The 17,204-nt window shown below is 52.1% G+C and overlaps 2 protein-coding genes across 2 annotated transcripts; both read right to left on the minus strand.

Moving 5' to 3' along the window:
* Positions 1-1,156: 1,156 nt before the first annotated feature.
* Positions 1,157-4,127, minus strand: SELENOV (selenoprotein V). The gene is made up of 7 exons (XM_057493367.1): positions 4,112-4,127; positions 3,572-3,936; positions 3,172-3,476; positions 1,693-1,717; positions 1,526-1,579; positions 1,360-1,434; positions 1,157-1,258 (listed from the first exon to the last, which is right to left on the minus strand). The coding sequence occupies exons 1-7, from the start codon at positions 4,125-4,127 to the stop codon at positions 1,157-1,159; spliced, it is 942 nt and encodes a 313-aa protein (XP_057349350.1).
* Positions 4,128-9,006: 4,879 nt separating this feature from the next.
* Positions 9,007-16,625, minus strand: DLL3 (delta like canonical Notch ligand 3). Its single transcript, XM_036894663.2, has 9 exons — positions 16,557-16,625; positions 16,156-16,437; positions 15,247-15,304; positions 14,111-14,353; positions 12,848-13,065; positions 11,728-11,950; positions 9,767-10,358; positions 9,492-9,576; positions 9,007-9,144 (listed from the first exon to the last, which is right to left on the minus strand). Exons 1-9 carry the CDS (start codon positions 16,623-16,625, stop codon positions 9,139-9,141), a joined length of 1,776 nt encoding a protein of 591 aa, XP_036750558.1. The 3' UTR covers positions 9,007-9,138.
* Positions 16,626-17,204: the final 579 nt, after the last annotated feature.

Raw genomic sequence — 17,204 nt, forward strand, 5'->3', positions numbered from 1 at the left:
TCTCTCCACTGTTATTTAACATAGTACTGGAGGTCCTAGCCACGATCAGACAAAACAAAGAAATACAAGGAATCCATATTGGTAAAGAAGAAGTTAAACTGTCACTATTTGCAGATGACATGATACTGTACATAAAAAACCCTAAAGACTCCACCCCAAAACTACTAGAACTGATATCGGAATACAGCAAAGTTGCAGGATACAAAATCAACATACAGAAATCTGTGGCTTTCCTATACACTAACAATGAACCAACAGAAAGAGAAATCAGGAAAACAACTCCATTCACAATTGCATCAAAAAAAATAAAATACCTAGGAATAAACCTAACCAAGGAAGTGAAAGACTTATACTCTGAAAACTACAAGTCACTCTTAAGAGAAATTAAAGGGGACACTAACAGATGGAAACTCATCCCATGCTCGTGGCTAGGAAGAATTAATATCGTCAAAATGGCCATCCTGCCCAAAGCAATATACAGATTTGATGCAATCCCTATGAAACTACCAGCAACATTCTTCAATGAACTGGAACAAATAGTTCAAAAATTCATATGGAAACACCAAAGACCCCGAATAGCCAAAGCAATCCTGAGAAAGAAGAATAAAGTAGGGGGGATCTCACTCCCCAACTTCAAGCGTGCATATGTTTTAGTTCCTTAAAGCAACGTTAGCCATAGAACTTTCTGCAGGGACTGATTCCCTTCTACATCTGTGCTGTCCAATGAGGTAGCTGCGTGCGGCTGCACAGCACTTCAGATGGCGCTAGTGGGACTGATCCTGAACGTTTAATGTATTTAGCTTCAATTAACTTAGTTTTAAATTGAAAAGCCACATGCTCTTATTTGATAGCACAACTTTACAACTAAAAGCTAAAAAAAGAAATTGAAAACTTTTTTGAAAAAAATGAGTTGTTGGTATACACTGAGCTCTACTCTGAGATGTGTGCTATTTACTACCTTATTCAAGGCATTTCACAGAATCAACAACCCCATTTTACAGATGAGGAGACTGAAGCTGGGGAAGAGTGTAGATGATTAGTCCTGATTACAACAGTGAGGACTGGCTGAGAAAGGACTGGGACTAGGGTGTCTTCACTGCAAGGCTCTGCCCTGCCCCACCTCCAGCCCAGCCTCCCTCCTCCCACCTCACCTCCCTCACCTCACCTCCAGCTCGCCAGCTGCCCACTGCCTTTTCCTGATCTCCTCATGGATAGCGCTCACAATTTCCTGCAGCCTGACTGCAAAGCCATCACCTTTCTGGGCTCACAGGGGAAAGAGCACAGACATGTATACCTCCTGCCCCGGGGGGACCCCAGCACCACCCTCCCTCCCTGTCCAGGACCCTTGCTCAGAATCACCTTCTTGGAATGGACCAGTTTCCTGTCCAATAACACTTCAAACTCCCCTGAAGCCTGGGCAGATATGTCCTCCTCCTGGCGAGAGAAAAGCCGGGGTAGGGGAGGCTAAGAGCTGCCCTCCAAGCCCTGACTCCCACTCACTCCCCCAGGCCACCAGCACACTCACAGAGAGTAGACAGTTTGGAAATTGCTGCTCTAGGCTCTTTTTCAGTAGAATATACTGCAGGGAGGAGACAGCACCACATAGTCACAGGTTTGGGGGCGGGGGAAACAGGAAGTCCCCGCGGCTTCATGCCCCACACTCTCCCCACCTCCAAATCCAAAACTACTCACCCGAAGGCCAGAGCTTCAGAGGCCACTGGAGGCCAAGCACAAGAGGAGAGAGGCAGAGAAAGAGGAGGAAAGACACGTTAGTAACTCCCTGAGCCCAGAGGGGCCTATGGACACCTGAGTCAGATCACATCCCTCCCCTGCTCAGGTCCTTCCATGGGGCCACCTCACTCTCAGCAAAAATCATAGTCTTCTCCATGGTCCACAAGCCCCCACAGGACCTGCCCCATCACCTTTCTGCCCCAACTCCTCCCACTGTCACCTGGGCCCACTCTGCACTGGCCACAGGGACCTCCTAGCTCCTCTCCCAACACTTAGCTTACCTCAGGGCCTTTGCACAGGCTGTTCCCACTGCAGAATGCTCATTCCCTGGTATCTACATGGCTCCTTCTCTCCCCTGCCTCAGGTCTTTGCTCATATATCACCTTCTCAGTGAGGCCTTCCTGACTGCCCCAGCTAAAATTGTGACCACCCCACACACATAGCATGGTTCATAGTACGGGTCACCTTCTAGGACAATAGACAACTTACTATGGGTCATATTTATTGCTTATTCCTAGCCCTCCACACCTGAATGCCAGCACCACAAGGATAAGGCTCTCTGTCTCATTCACTGCTGTGTCCCTGATGCCAAGAACAGGGCCTGGGACCTTGTAAGCACTTGATAAACAGTTGCTGAACGGTTTAACGATCCATGAAGTCAGAGAAAGAGATAGAAAGGAGGTGCGCAGAGGAGGGGATTGAGGAGATGAACTCTAGGTTCAAACCTCTGCTTTGAGCTTCATTCATTCACTTCCGAGTGCCCCTTCTGCCACGGCCCAGGCCTGCGCTGGGGACAGAGTGCTAAGCAGAGCCACCTGCTTCCCTCCCCAGGACAGGCTGCCAGCTCTTCCAAAGCCAGAGTGCCCAGAAGGAAGGCAACGGGTGGGGGGCTGCAGACAGCCTTTCGCTGGAGGTGGCATTTGAGGGGCCACTTCTCAGTGAGAGGAAGAGGAGCTGGGGTGGGGGAGAGGAACCAGGTAGCGAGGGGGTGGAGCGGCGAGTGCAGAGGTCAAAGGAGGCTGGCTTGTGTTCTCCTGTGTGGTCCCAGAGCTGAGTCTCACTATAGCAAGAAACACAGTGACAGCAGTGACCTTTCTTGGCCTTCCTGAGACCAGGGGTGAATGTGTGTGCTTTGTCTTTCTCTCCAATCCTCCCTGCCTCTTTCCTGCTCTACAAGTTTTTTTCCCACTTACCTCTCCCTGTCCCGTTTTTCCCCTCATTTCTCTGCCCTGGCCATCTCTCCCACTCTCTGTCTCTCTCCAGCTGTCTCTTTCTCCTTCTTATTTCCTCATCTCCTCTGAGGCTGGCAGGTGGGGCCAAGTCTCCAGCCGGGAATCGGGACTCCCTCCCCTCATCCTACCTTCAAATCCCCCAAGCAGACCCCGTGCAGCCCTTTCCCAGCGGGGAGGAAGGCAGGCGAGACAGGGGACAACTCCTCACCAGATCACTCGAATCAGGATCCTGCTGTCCACTTGGAAGCTCTCGCTGGTGGAGGCGAATGTGTTGGTAGAAATGGGAAGGGTGACGGGCGACTGGACCGTTCCCCCGATGGGCGTCCAGGTAGGTCCAATAGTGGAATCCATCAACGTGGGAGCCAGTGGGTCCGCCGGAGGGGTGGACACGAGGGTGCGCCCCAGCAAATCACTGGGCGGTGGGGTGAGCTCAGGAAAGGGCTCTTGGGTGAGCTCGAATCCACGGACGACCGATGGGACATGCGTCTCCCTCAACGGCGTGGGTGCAGGATCCTCATCAGGAGACAAAATGGGCCCCGGGGCAGGTTCTCCGCGCAGACCCAAAGGTGGGGCCGGGCTCAGGAAGAATTCCGAGGCAGGGACAGCACCCGGACCGAGGCTGGCGCTGCGGCTGGAACCGGGACCCGGACCGGGGCTGGCGTTGCAGCTGGAACCGAAACCCGGACCGGGACTGAGGCTGGAGCCGTGGTTGGGACCGGGACCGCGACCCGGACCGGTGCTGGTGCTGCAGCTGCGGTCCGGACCAAGTTCGAGGTTCGGATGGCAGTGCGGGCCCGGCCGGGAGTCGGGGTCCTGACCGGGGTCGCAGGCCGGGCCGGAGAGGGGGCTGGGGTCCGCGCCTGCCTGTACACGGGGGTTGGGGCCAGGGGGTGTGGTGGGGCCGGGGGTGACCCGGCTGAGATCCCGCCCCGCCCTCCTTCCTGGGGCGGCAGGAACCTCACCAGCCCGAGTTCTAAAATGGAAGGCGACAAGGGGGCACCTTACACGGAGTTCCACCCGCCGCGCAGGGTCTCGTGCTCAGGGCCGGTGATGTGGCAGGGCCTCTCGATCTCGCCTAGTAATTCCCTGCCCTGAACCTCAAATGCTGCACATGTTAAGGAACACAGACTGCCCAGCGCTCCCCTCACTATTGCTAACATTCATGCGTTCAGTATGTTTATTGAATGCCTGTTGTGCTCACTGCTCTGCACCGGATGATTCTGGAGACAGCAGTGATGAGGCAAGCCCTGGCCTAGTGATGAGGCTCCCTGTCCTGCAGGGGAGATACACCCATCACCAAACATTGAGCGCCCACTGTGGTCAGGGCTGGCGGGGGTAGGCACAGGCAGAGGCGGCAGAGATACGGTGAGGGAAGCCTGGGGACCTTTGGGATCCCAGAAGAACCAGTGCTAGAACCAGTTTGGGGCAATCTAAGAGGCCTTCCCAGAAGAAGGGACAAGTGAGTGATCTGGAGAGAAAAAAAAAATAGCAACAATAACAGAACTGATGTACTACACACATGCCCACAGCTGGTGAGGGGCAGGGCCAGGACTCACACGGAGGCTGGCAAGCTCCAGAGATTTGGGTGGCCTGGCCCTTAACCACTATGTGAATGGCTCTGTCACACTGTGAGCTCCTCCAGGGTGGGGACTTCTCTTGTTAACTGCTGAATACCCAGCTCGTAGCACACAGTAGGTGCTCAGTATTTCTATTTTGACATAGCTTAACACAAGAAATTGGAAAGACAGTGCATAGAATTCCTGTCTCATGTTCTCCCTTTCCCCAATAATAACATGTAACCTCAGTACATGGTGAAAGCCAGCAGACAGCTGTTGGTCCAGTACCATTAGGTCAGGTACAGACCTTATCTGGATTCGTGGAAGGGCTTGCACGACCCACTGTGCTTCCCAGCCCCTGAGCCCTTCCTGTGTTAAGTCTTGGGCCTGGGTCTCAAAAAAAAAAAGAAAATCATAAAAGACACTGAGTTTTCTGCGTGATGGTAAGCAAGTCGTACCCTCTCTGGGCTTCAGTTAGGCCCTCTGTGAAACGGGCTTTCCTCTTATAATATTGAGAACTTATTTTTTTACTGGGCATCTATCAGTTGCCAGCTTCTGCTGAAAATGATTTGTACATGTTAACTTACTGAATACTCACAATTTTCTGGAGCAGATTCTAACATTATCCTCATTTTACAGATAAGGAAAGTCAGCCACATAGAGGAGAAGCAACTTGTCCAAATGGGTGGCAGAACCAAGATCTGCACCCAGGCGGTCTACTTTCTGTGCATGTGTAGGCTTTTAATTTTTTTAATACTATTTTTTTAGTGATCGTTTAGGTTATTTTATTTATGCTTGTCATTGTGCTAAACGCACTAAGTTTTGGCCTGGAAGATTTAAAGCTCTGATGAAAGAGAAAAAAAAGTTACAAGTTTTCCCTTGATGTGGAATGCCTTCCACCTTAGTCTGCTCTGCTTCCTTCCACCTGTAAATTGAGGGCTTTGGACCAGAATAATTTTTCCTTCCCTGCGAACTCTGATAATTTGAGATGGTCTTCCTTGGCCTGTAGCTGCTACCTTAGGCTAAGCCTGCAGCAGCCCGTGAGGCAAAACCCTGAACGGGGTCTGTGTTTTAAAGAGCCTGTTGAATTAGGTGGGGCTGAATGAGGGTGAATCAGAGAACTCCGGTCATCACTATTTGATAACCCAGCCAGTTCTGCTCCTGTAGCGACTAATGGATGTGTACGGCAATGGTGCTGAGACTCTGCCATGACTGAGGCAGCCTTTCCACCAGAAGCACAACAGAAAGGGCAGCCCGTGGGATTTGACTGCCTTCCTTCAATATGCAAGTCATTAATTGAAAACATGAAGAGTGTAGCCCATCTTCCCGTCTTTGCTTTTAAACTGAATTCTCAGCAGGTTCAAGGCGGCAAAGACCCTTTGCCTCTGAGTATCAGAATCATCTTAGACAGAATAATGGGCTGGCACTGATGTCTGTACTTAATCTCAAATTAAGCACTGTTTTATAATAGGCTTTTGTGTCAATGTCCATTTATTCTTTAATGGTAGAGTTATTCCCCACGACACAGAAATTCAATATAGTGAAACTCGAAGGAAGAATTTATAGGTTTAAGTATTTATTCAATATGGAACCTGTTGGCTGAATTCAAGGAATACGCAGATCCCTTGGCTGATGTTCTTGGCATTGTTGCTGGGCATTGTCCAAGCCGACTTTCCCCTGGAAAATATGGGGAAGGAGGGTTGGCAGAAATTTGCTGATGTAGGCCTATTTTTTCCCGTGGTAGAAGTAGCATTAAGTGTGTAATTAACTGTCTTAGGATATTCCCAAAATTAGGGAAGATTCCCCTCTGCTAGATCCTCTGCTTTGTTCTATCTCACTTGGAAGGAAATCTCAGGACATGGAGAAGCAGAGACAAGTCCAGGTGTTTGCACTTTCCCTTTATCCACACCCAAAGCAGTGCCATCAACATCCCTAGTCACTGCCAGTCTTGCTTCCTACCATTTGTCAAGGACTAAATAGCTTCTTCAGTTGTCTGAGATCCACACCCCCTGTCTTATTTTTTGTTTTGTTTTTTTTTCTCAGTAATTTGAAGGACGAGAAGGGGGTGTCTTGTGTCCAACAGCCTGCATGGTTTCACTTCCAAAGGGGGAAGGTATTCCAGTGTTAAACACTGATTGTGAAAGAGGTCCCAATTCTCCATCCCAACCCCATCCAGGCCCTTGGAATGTGACTGTACCTTCTCCCATCAAGAGATGGAGGTTTGTTTCTCCACTCCTAGAAACTGGGCTGGCCTTGAGACTCACATTGACCAAGGGTGGGAAGTGATGACATTCCTCTGGGTCCACTCTCTCTCCTGGATCCCTGCCTCAGCCATGAGAAAAGGCCAGGGCTGTCCTTCTGCAGGCTGAGCGGCCCTGCGGAGCACAGCAGAGCAGCCAGCCCCCAGCCAACCCTTGAGTTTACTACACACACACTCATGAGCCCCTCCCAGATGAGCCCAGCCCAACCCAGAGCAATGGAACCCCAGTATCCTTGTGAGCAAAAAAAAGTGTTTAGTGTTTTATGCCACTGGATTTATGCAGCATTATTGTGGAAACAAACAACTGAAACAACTGGCTGTGTTGTTCTTTCACACATTCTGTGGTTAAATATAACACAGATGCAGAAAGCTGCATAAAACTTACATAATGTAATGACATATTGTAAGGCAAATATCCCTGTAACCACCACCTGTATCAGACGACAGAAGCTTCCCCTTATCCCTCTGCACACCCCCTGCCAAACACAATTCTCAAGGTCGCTCTACCACAAGGAACCATTATGCTGAACTTTTACAGCAACCACTTCATTGCATGCTTTCTAGTTTTTTCACGCAAATGTGTATGCCTAACACTATAGTTTCTGTTTCTGTTAATACATCTTTTACATCTCTTTTCCTCTATAGGTTGCCCCTTTATTCTTTTCCTCCCTTGCTAATTATTTTTTAAAACAACTTTATTGAGGTGTAATTTAAAGGCCATAAAATGTTTTAATGCACAGCTCAAAGATTTTTAGTAAATTTAGCAAGTTATTCACCATCAACACAGTCGTTCTAGAGTATTTCCACCCCCCAATAAGATCCCTCCTGCCATTTACAGTTAAGCTCCATTCCCAGACCCAGACCCAGACAACCACTAATCTACTTTCTATCTCTATAGATTTGCCTCTTCTGGACATTTCACATAAATGGGATCAATGTGACTGACACCTTTCACTTAACATATGGTTTTCAAGGCTCATCCATGTCTTAGCATGTGACAGAACGTCTTCCTTTTTTATGGTTGGTTAATATTCCATTGTGTAGATAGACCATATTATTTTGTTTATCCATTCACTAGGTGACAGAAATTTGGGTTGTTTCCATATTTTGCTGGAAATGCCGTAATGGAATTCCATATAGTCCATTTTAAAGACACAGATGAAGCACCCTGTACATTCTTTTGCATCTTGTTTTTTCAGATTAGCACAAATGCATCTGCCTCAAAATTTTAACAACTGTATAATAGTCTATTTATAAATGGCCCATAATTAATGTAACCGGTCCCCTCTCATCAGAAATTTAAACAGCCTTTTGCTATTATAAACAATGCTGCAATACAGATCCTTCTGTGCACAAGTGAAAGTATATGTATAAGGTAAAGTCCTAAAAATGTTAACTTCTGGATTTAAGGAAATGTGTATTTCTCATTTTAGAAATTCTATTAAATTACTCATGAAATGTTTTGTGTAATACCTTATAAACATCATCAGGGTGTTGCAGGCAGCCAACATAGTTTGCCTTTTGTATTTTTAGAAACAAATATGAATAGCACGTCCGCAAAATTCCTACAAGCTCTTTAGCATAAAGGCATCATACAGGATGACTCCATCCCAGCTCCCACATTGACTTGCTTTTTGTGGAAGTTCCTTCACTCTCTGAGCCTCAGCTTCCTCCTCTGTAAAATCGGTCCTTTCTGCTCTCACTGACTGCTCTGCTGGTTTGCCTGCCATGTGTAGCACCCATGTCCGTTAACAACCTCCGAGTGTTGGTAGAGGGAAGAGCACTCCTTCGCCCATGTATTCCATGTGATTTGGACGCGCTGACCCTACTTCTGGCCACGCACTAGACAAGTGACCTAGTCCGGCCAATCAAAATAAGCCTTACTGCTCGCCGCTAGTTCAGGCAAAGCCACGTGACAAGCCAGGACCAACGAAAGCCGCTAACATACGAAGTCATCCCAGAGACAGCTGCAAGCGTTGAGCCCTGAGCCCTGTCCTGCTGAATCTACACCTAGCACAGGATTTTTCTTTATTATCAACAAATAAGTTCTTTCTTATATAAACCACTTTGAGTTGTTTCTGACCCCTACAACATAGTCCTGTTATTCTTCAAAGGAGACAAAAATCTCTTCCTGCAGCCCCAACACGGAATACAAAGCACTCAGCCGATGAATCGACACTGATCAAAGTAACAGCCTTTATAGATGTCTCTGGAGCGACGGGGAGAGAAGAAAAATAGGATATAAATAAGTATTATGTACAACTTCCAAGGGTAAAATTCTCCCAGCCACTCCGCAGAGATTGGGCACCACCAAGTAAACATCCAGGTTGTCTCAAAGCACTGGTGGAGGAGGGACAGGTCAGGCCTGAAAAGGAAATGAGTAGGAGGCGTTAGAAAGGGCTGCCCGCTGCCTTGTCTCCCTCTCCCCAGGGCCTGGAAATCAGTGAACCTCTGACTGAGGCTCCCCACTGGGCCTTCCTGAGGCCTATAGGTCTTCCAAAGACAAGGTGGCAAACAACTTAAAACGACAGCAAGAGAGATGCAAGATAGAATTAAGCTAAATCAGAACTGGCAAGTGGGCTTGAGGAACTTCCAGAGACTCTACCCTCCACATATTACAGGTGGGGAAAAGTAAAAGAGGGGCACAAAAAAGCAGGGGCTGCGTGGGCGCAGCGTGCCCGAAGTGTGCAGTGAGTGGAGGGGGATGGCTACCTCCCGAGCATAGATGGAAGGAGCAGATATGACGTAAATCGCACAGGAGTCTCCATCCTCAGCGTGATTCCAATCTGCTGACGGGCTGCGGAAGGGAAAGAATAAGATCCAGATCCTTTAAATTCTCAAATTTTGTTTCCTCCACCTACCATGGAAGGGAACCCAGAGCAACTAGGGGAACTGTGGAATGACCCAACCAAAAAAGGGCTGGAGCAGGACTGGAGACTGATGCAAGCAACCAGGAAAGCAACGACATCTGCAGCCCAGCCCCTCACCTCGGGCCATCCCCGGGGCCCTCCTGAGTCCTCATGTTGTTGAGCGCATCAGGGAGTGCGTGGATGGATGGCTCCGGGGTCGCTGCCAGCAATCGAGACCCAGTATCCCGGCCAGGGCCACAGCGTCGCACATGCACCAGCAACAGTGCAGCGCCGGCCAAGCCCGCGGCCACCAGCAGTCCCAAAGCCGGCGGCAAAAGGAAGCGCTGCGGGTCCCCACGCTTGACACCCAGCGGAGCCGCGGGCAAGCTGTCTGCGCCCTCGTCCGCGCCGTCTGGGTGAACTGGGAACTCGCAGCGCGCGCCCATGTACCCGGGCGCGCAGGCGCAGACGAGGCCGGAGAAGTGAGCGTAGCAGCGGCCACCGTGGGCGCAGGGGCGCGCAGCGCACGGGTCGGCGCGCTCGCGGCAGTCGCGTCCGCCAAAGCCCAGCGCGCAGGAGCAGCGGCGCGCGCCACCGCCCTCCAGGCACGTGCCGCCGTTGGCGCAGGCGCGGCCGGCGCAGTCCTCCAGGTCATGCTCGCAGCGCGGCCCCGCGAAGCCCGCGCGGCAGCGGCAGCGAAGGGCGTGGCCCAGGTCCAGGCAGAACCCGCCTGTGGAAAGGGGGCGTCAAGGGCGTGGCCGCGGGGAGGGGCCCCAAGCGGGCCCGCACTTCTGTCGTTCAGCTTAATCCCCGCCCTTCCTTTCCCCTACGTCCCCGGCTCCATCTAGCTCGAGGGCCAACTTCTGGGGTTTGTCTGGACAGCCGGCCGCTTTTTTTTTCTGCTGCTGAAGTCTTGAATTAGTTGAGGCTCACCTCTTTGGTTCAGTCTCTTTTTCTCTCTTCAAGCATATTAACAGAATGTGTTTGAACCACCTGGCCTCTGCCCCTTCCCTTTACCCTTCCTCCTTTTCTCCCACTGGTTTTACCATTTTTCTTCCTGAGCTCACCCTTCAGGTCTCTGCTCAAATGTCCCCTCCTCCAGGAAGTCCTCCCTGACTCTTTCTCCATCCTCACCCTGCATTTTTCCCTCACAACCCTGACCACTGTGGGCTCTGAGGACGACTCCGTCTTCTCTGGTTTGGCACTCCCATGAGGGCAGGGCCCAGAGCTGTCCTAGTAACTGTGTCCCTAGTACCACTCAGCCTGGATTGAGCACTTAGTGTTTGGGAGAGAATTAATATTATAATAAGAATGCACCGAGTCCTTTACATTCGTGATATCTTAACATCTACATCAGCTCAGGTCTCTCCACTGCTCAGAACCCTCCTGTGGCTCCATCTCAGGGTAAAACCAAAACTCTGCCGTGGCCCATGAAGTCCCACAGGTTCTGCCCTGGTCACCTCCCTGAACGCATTGCTCATCACTCACCCCACACTCACATTCACTCTGTCTCACTCACACTGGCTTCCCTGTGATCCTCAATACACCAGGCACATTCCTACCTCAGGGCCTTTGTACTCGCTGTTCCCTCTGCCTATAACATAATCTTCCCCAGATCCCCACATGGCTCCTCCTTGCCTTCAGCAAGGTCTTCTCTAACCACTAGGGCTAAAATGTCAACCTGCCATTCCATACACACTCCCCATCCCCGTTCTGGCTTTATTTTTTTTCTTAGTTTTTGTCACCATCTAACTTCCCATATAATTTACTTGTTTACCTTGTTTATTGTCTGTCTGCCCCATTAGTTTTATGAAGGCAGGGGTTTTTGTTTCATCCCCTGAGCCTAGAACAGAGCCTGGCACACAGTAGGTGCTTTAAAAAATATTTATGGGATAGGAATCCCACCTCACCCATTTTACAGAAGAAAAACAGGCTGGGCAGAGGGGAAAGATCACTTCCCTAGACCACAGGCTAGAGGAAGCACAGCCAGGATTCTCACCTGGGACTGCCTGAGCCAAGCCCTGCTCTTGCCCACTGACCATGCAGGGATCCCCCCGCCCCCACCCCCTATCCCTCACGGTCTGTGCTCCCCACCTCACCGTTCCGGCATGGCTGCAGGCTGCACCGGTCCACCCTCTTCTCACAGTTGGAGCCTTGGAAACCAGGCGGGCAGTGGCAGATGTAGACAGAGTCGGGGTCTGCACCTCCCACACACAAGCCACCGTTGAAGCAAGGTCCATCCGCACATGTGACCCCGCTCACTTCACACCGCAACCCATAGAATCCACGGGGACAGGCACATTCAAAGGACCCTGGTGTTTCCTGGGCAGGAGCAAGAGGGCTTCAGACTGGAGTCTCCTTGGAGCAAATTCCCATCCCCCTCCTCAGTCTTGAGCATGGGGGGCTGCCCCTTGTCCAGCCCCTTACCTGGGAGGTCATCCACAGACAGCCCCTCAGTCAGCTCCTTGTTTCTGGGTCTGCCCATCCATCCCCCCATGGGGAGGCTGTGGAGGCCCAGACAGATCCCATTCCCATGTCTACACCTTTGCCTACCAAATGCTGTTGCCTGGTCAGCCCTCCCTGATTCTGTCCATACAGCCAAGTCCTACTTCAAGGTCCTAGCACTGAGCCATCTCCTCTGAGGAGCCTTCTCTGGATCTCCCCTTCTCAGGCCCTCCTCCTAACTTGACCCCCGAGTACTTCCCACTGTCCCATGCTGTCAGTGTCCAGGTGGCCCACACTGGGCTCATTCCCACCACACCTTTGCTTACCCCAGGCCACGCATCTGGTCTACCCTCTCCAATTACCTTCCCTCCACCGAACTGGACTTCAGAAGCTCCAGTGCTGGGCCCATGGCCAGGAAACCTTCTCTGATGCCCCATCCCAAATCTTCCCAATCTCCAACCCACCTGGCCCCACCACCCTCTACCTTGAGCCCTGAGTTGTCCTCTATCCCAGTGGGGAGCAGCTTATAGCCCCCGAGGACTCATCATGCCCACATCCACACCTTTAGGTGCCACCCAACAGGTCTGCCCTCCTCATTCCCATTCCCATCACCTCATCCCAAATGCTGGCTGGAACCCACCTCCAGGAAGCCCACTCTGACAGCTCCCCACAGCCCTCCCCAAGTTGTTGGCTTGCAGCACCTCAGGCAGGGGGCAGTGGGAACTCCCAGGGTAAAGTACTGATCAGGGTGAGGTGGATGGCAGTTTTACTGACACTGCAGCTGCCCCCGTTGGCGCATGGGTTCCCATCACAGGGCCCCGGACCAGGTACAACGCATCCAGTGGTGGCAGAAGATGGGCCCCTGGGGCTGAGGCAGCTGCTAGCTGAGACAGGGATGGTGCAGAGGGGCCCAGTCCAGCCTTCCAGGCATTGACATTCATCTGGTTGCTCACAAAAGCCGTGCTCTGGGCTGCAGCCTGCTCGACATGCCGCTGTGGGGAAAGAAGAGTCAGAGGGAAGAGGAATATTGATAAGAACAGAGTCGGGAGAATAGGAATCAGAGAAGTTCTTGAGCATTTTCTGTGTACCACCTTGTTTCATCCTTGTGAGAGACAACCGTCTGGGCTAGGTGATGTTGTAACACCCAGTTTAGAGACATGGAAACTGAGGCCTGGAGAGATGGGATGACTCAACCAGCTACGAAGTGGCAAAGCAAGGATTTGAACCCAGGCCACTGGGCTCCAGAATCTGTGCTCTTGTAAGGAGAATGGAGTGAAGGCTCCAGATCTGAGCTTGGAGAGAAAAGGAGGGAAGGGGATTGGGGGTTCCGAGGGACCTCTGACCTTTCAGGGAAAATGGGAGGGTCTTGGATCAGGGCAGGTCTGGGAGAATTTGGATGAGCCTGGGAGTTCTACAGGCTTCAGGTGGCTCAGAAATTTGGGAGAGGTCTGAGGGTGCCTGGGATGAAGGTCAGGGATCCCAAGCTTTAGAAAGCCGTGGGGTCTGGCCTGTAATTACAGCGGGGGAGGATGAAGGATCCCTTGGTGAGGCAATAGGGGAGAGCTTCGAGGAATTCCCAATGCTCCTGGGTGGGGTTGGGGAGAGGTCCAGAATTAGAAGAGTTCTTAGCATCTGAAAGGTGTGGGTATGGGGCAGAGGAGGAACAGGAGTGTACTAGCCTGGGAAACGGGCGTGGGGTTCCTATTTGGGACAAGAATGCTGGGAAGAGCAATTGGAGCTGGAGTGCCTAGGCAGTGCTAGAGAGAAGTCTAGAGTCCTCAGTTTTCCCGAGAGTGGTAGTTGGATGGAGGCAGGGCGCTAAGGACTGTGAGCAGAGCTGCAGCCGGGTCTGGGGTGCGCGGGCGGTGGTCCGCGGCATTCCTAGATTCCTGGAGAGGGTTGTCTGGGTACCTGAAAAGGCCTCTCGGGTCCTCAGATCCTTGAAGAGGGTAATTGGACTGTGAAAGGGGCGCTGGAGAGCCGTGAGCGGGGCTAAGGTACGGCTGAGGAGGGAATGGGGTTGAACTCCGGACTCACCTGGAGCCTCGCACTCGTCCTCCAGCAGCCCGCAGGGGCGCAGTTCCGGCCTGCACCGCGAGGGCGCGCTGTGCGAGCGGCAGACGCGCACGCACGTCGTCCCAGCGGAGGGCGGCTCGCAGCGCGCGCGGTACGAAAAGCGCAGCTCCCAGGTGCCTGCGCGCTGCACGTCCCGGGCCCACGGGCCCCCGGCCGCTAGGCGACGCCGGCCGGCCACGCGCGCCAGCAGGCTCCAGGAGGGCCCTGCGGGGAGAAAGGAGCGGCGCTGGAGTGGGCCCAGCCGCACCGACGGGACTCAGTCAACAGTAGCGGGAGCTTTCACTCTCCCCCCACCCACCAACTTAGCGAGGCCGCAATACCCCTTGCTGAGCCCTAAGAATGACAGTTACCCCGTTAGCAGGGCGGTAGCCTCCCCTAATGGTTCTGGGACCTTCGATGTCACGATGCCATCTAGTGCCCTATGACCGTCACGATAACAGTTCTCCCATATAAACAGAAATACCCCCATATTTTGCTCCAGAACCTTTGTATACTAAAGTAGTGATGAGCCGTCTGACATCCTGTGACATCTGATATCTCTCTATGGCCAAGGAACAATAACAGCTTTTTGAAGTAAGGTCATAACACCCCCAAATTGTGCCTCAGGATCTTCCTATATCAAAATGGTGGCAAGAGATCCCAATTACTAGACCATAAATTAACCTTATTGCCTGAGGCCTTGGGCTACTGGAGGAGTGGCAGTTTCCCCCCAGCAAGGCTTACAAGCCAACATTGTACCACAGGAGCTTCCTCTATCAAAATGGGGACAGAACCCCCACTGTGACAGAACACACACACACATGCACACACACACGGCACCGAAGTCCCCTAAGAACCAGAAGTAACTCATTACACCCTGGGTCCTCAGCATCAGATGGTGACAGAGCAGGACTCTGAGATACTCTATCATACTCCAGGGCCTTCAATTCCACCATAGGAAGACAGCCACCAACACCCAACATCACTCTCCTGCAGCTGTGAGGATAGCGTGGGTCCAGCAATCCTGTGAACAGTCTACCCCACCAGGACCTTACGCTGAGTTCCCAAAGCCTGGCACACCCACACTCTGCACTGTAGTCCCAGGACTGAAGACTCACCTCCAATCTCCTCTCCAAACTCCTCTCTCCAGGTTTCAATGATGAGAGAGAAGGTGCCCTGGTTGGGGGGGGGGGGAACATGGAAGACAGTGGTCAAGGTGGCTACTCGAAGGCCAGAGCTTAAGGGCGCTGATCAATTTGGGGACCAGGCAGGTGAAGGAGACACTTCTAAGAGGGACTGGCCCATCAAAGGAATGCCAGGTTTAGCTTTCTCTATTGGGCACTTATTATGCGGTAAGTACCATACTGAAGATACCTGGGTGAATCCCTCAAAAGGGACCCTTGTGAGGCACCGTGATGATCCCATTTTATAGGAAAGGAAACTAAGGCTGGAAAAGGGAAAGTCACTTGCCCAAAAGGCCAAGGATCTAGAATTCAATTCCAGGTCTGCTCACCTCTGTGCTTTGGGGTTGTGGGATGGGAGACAGGATTTTGGAGGTAAAAGAGTCATGAATATGGGCTCCAGATGGAAAATCTGAGAAGGAACAGGTGAGAGGAGATTGGGGGTCCCCAAGACATGGTGCGGGAGGGTTCCTAGGTGCAAGGAAATTTGGGGATAATTTTTAATATTCCAGTGTTTAGGGATTCTCAAGAAATAGAGGCAGGGTTCTGTGAATTTATGACTTCCAGAGGGTGAGTTGGGGGTCCAGGGAATTTGGAGTCCCAACTCTACAGGGCTGGAATCAGAATATTTGGGATCCCCAGAGGGCAAGTTGGAGTCAGAAAATTTGGCGTCCCCAGTGGATTGGGTTTATGGGTCTGACTGTGAGATTCTTGATGATAGAGTTACTAGTCTGGGAATTTAAGGTCCCCAGGGAGCTGGGTTGGGGTATTGGAAGTTGGAGGGGAGACGGCAGTCGAGGTTTGAGTAAGGCCGTTCCACAGGGGTGCCCAAGGGCCGGGACTCACAGGCCAGGCGTCTCGGAAGGGCACGCGCAGGGGGCCGTCGGGCAGCGGCAGGTCAGGCGCTGGCGCCTCCGGCTGCTGGGTGTAGACGAGCCCGCGCCCACTCAGCGCCGCGCCCAGGGCGCACGGAGATTCGGCGGCCTCCTCGGTGACCCCTGGCTTCAGGCAGACCCTAAAGAAGAGGCGGCAGGGACCCTGGGCACTGCAGGGGGACCGCGGAGCCCCTGGGCCTGGGCCTGCCCCGAAAGAGTGGATCTGCAACTCGAAGACGCCCGCCGGCCGTGCCTGGGTCGGAAAGAGGCACAGGGTGAGGGGACGCGGAAAGAGGCACAGGCGTCCTCCCCAAGACTCCCGCCTCGCACCCACTCCCACTGTCATTAAACCCTTTCCACTCCTGCTCTGACCTGAGGAAGGAAAATAAGCGCCAGGATCATCGTCCGGGACAGGAGCTGGGGCATCCGCGAGCCGACCATGGCCTTTTGGGGGGTATTGAGAGCCGCAGCTGCTGGCTACGGAGCCTTATATCTGAGAGGACGACTCCGCCCCTTCAGGCAGCCACCCGGCTCCAGGAGACCCTAGGGGAGGAGGTCGCAGGGGAAGGGGAGCGTGCGGGAGCAACCTGGAGATTGTGTCGTGGGCACAGGCAGTGTAGAGAGTGTATGACCTTGTGTGTGTGGTTGTGCGCGCGATTTTGTGTGTGGGGTGGGGTAAGGGGTTTTAAGCCTGGATGTGAACTTGTATATGATTTTAAGATTCTGTGAGTGTATGTGTGTTATGAGCAAGAGCTACAGGAGGGATACATATACATTAACTTTGTGGTTTTGTGTCCAGGTGAGATTATGTGGATTCCGTGTGCCTGAAATTGTATATGGTTAAGCCTGTTTGTAAGGTTTTAAGTAATTCTAAGATTGTGTGTGTGCGTGCGTGTGTACACGCGCGGACCTGCATGGGAGAATGGAAATGTACATGGCGATCATGTGACTTTTTGAGATTATGTGGCTGTATGTTTCTCTATGTATGAGTATGTATGTATGTGAGATCCTGTACCACTG

This window comes from Manis pentadactyla, chromosome 15 (genome assembly GCF_030020395.1).
Source record: "Manis pentadactyla isolate mManPen7 chromosome 15, mManPen7.hap1, whole genome shotgun sequence".
NCBI classification, from domain to species: Eukaryota; Metazoa; Chordata; class Mammalia; order Pholidota; family Manidae; genus Manis; species Manis pentadactyla.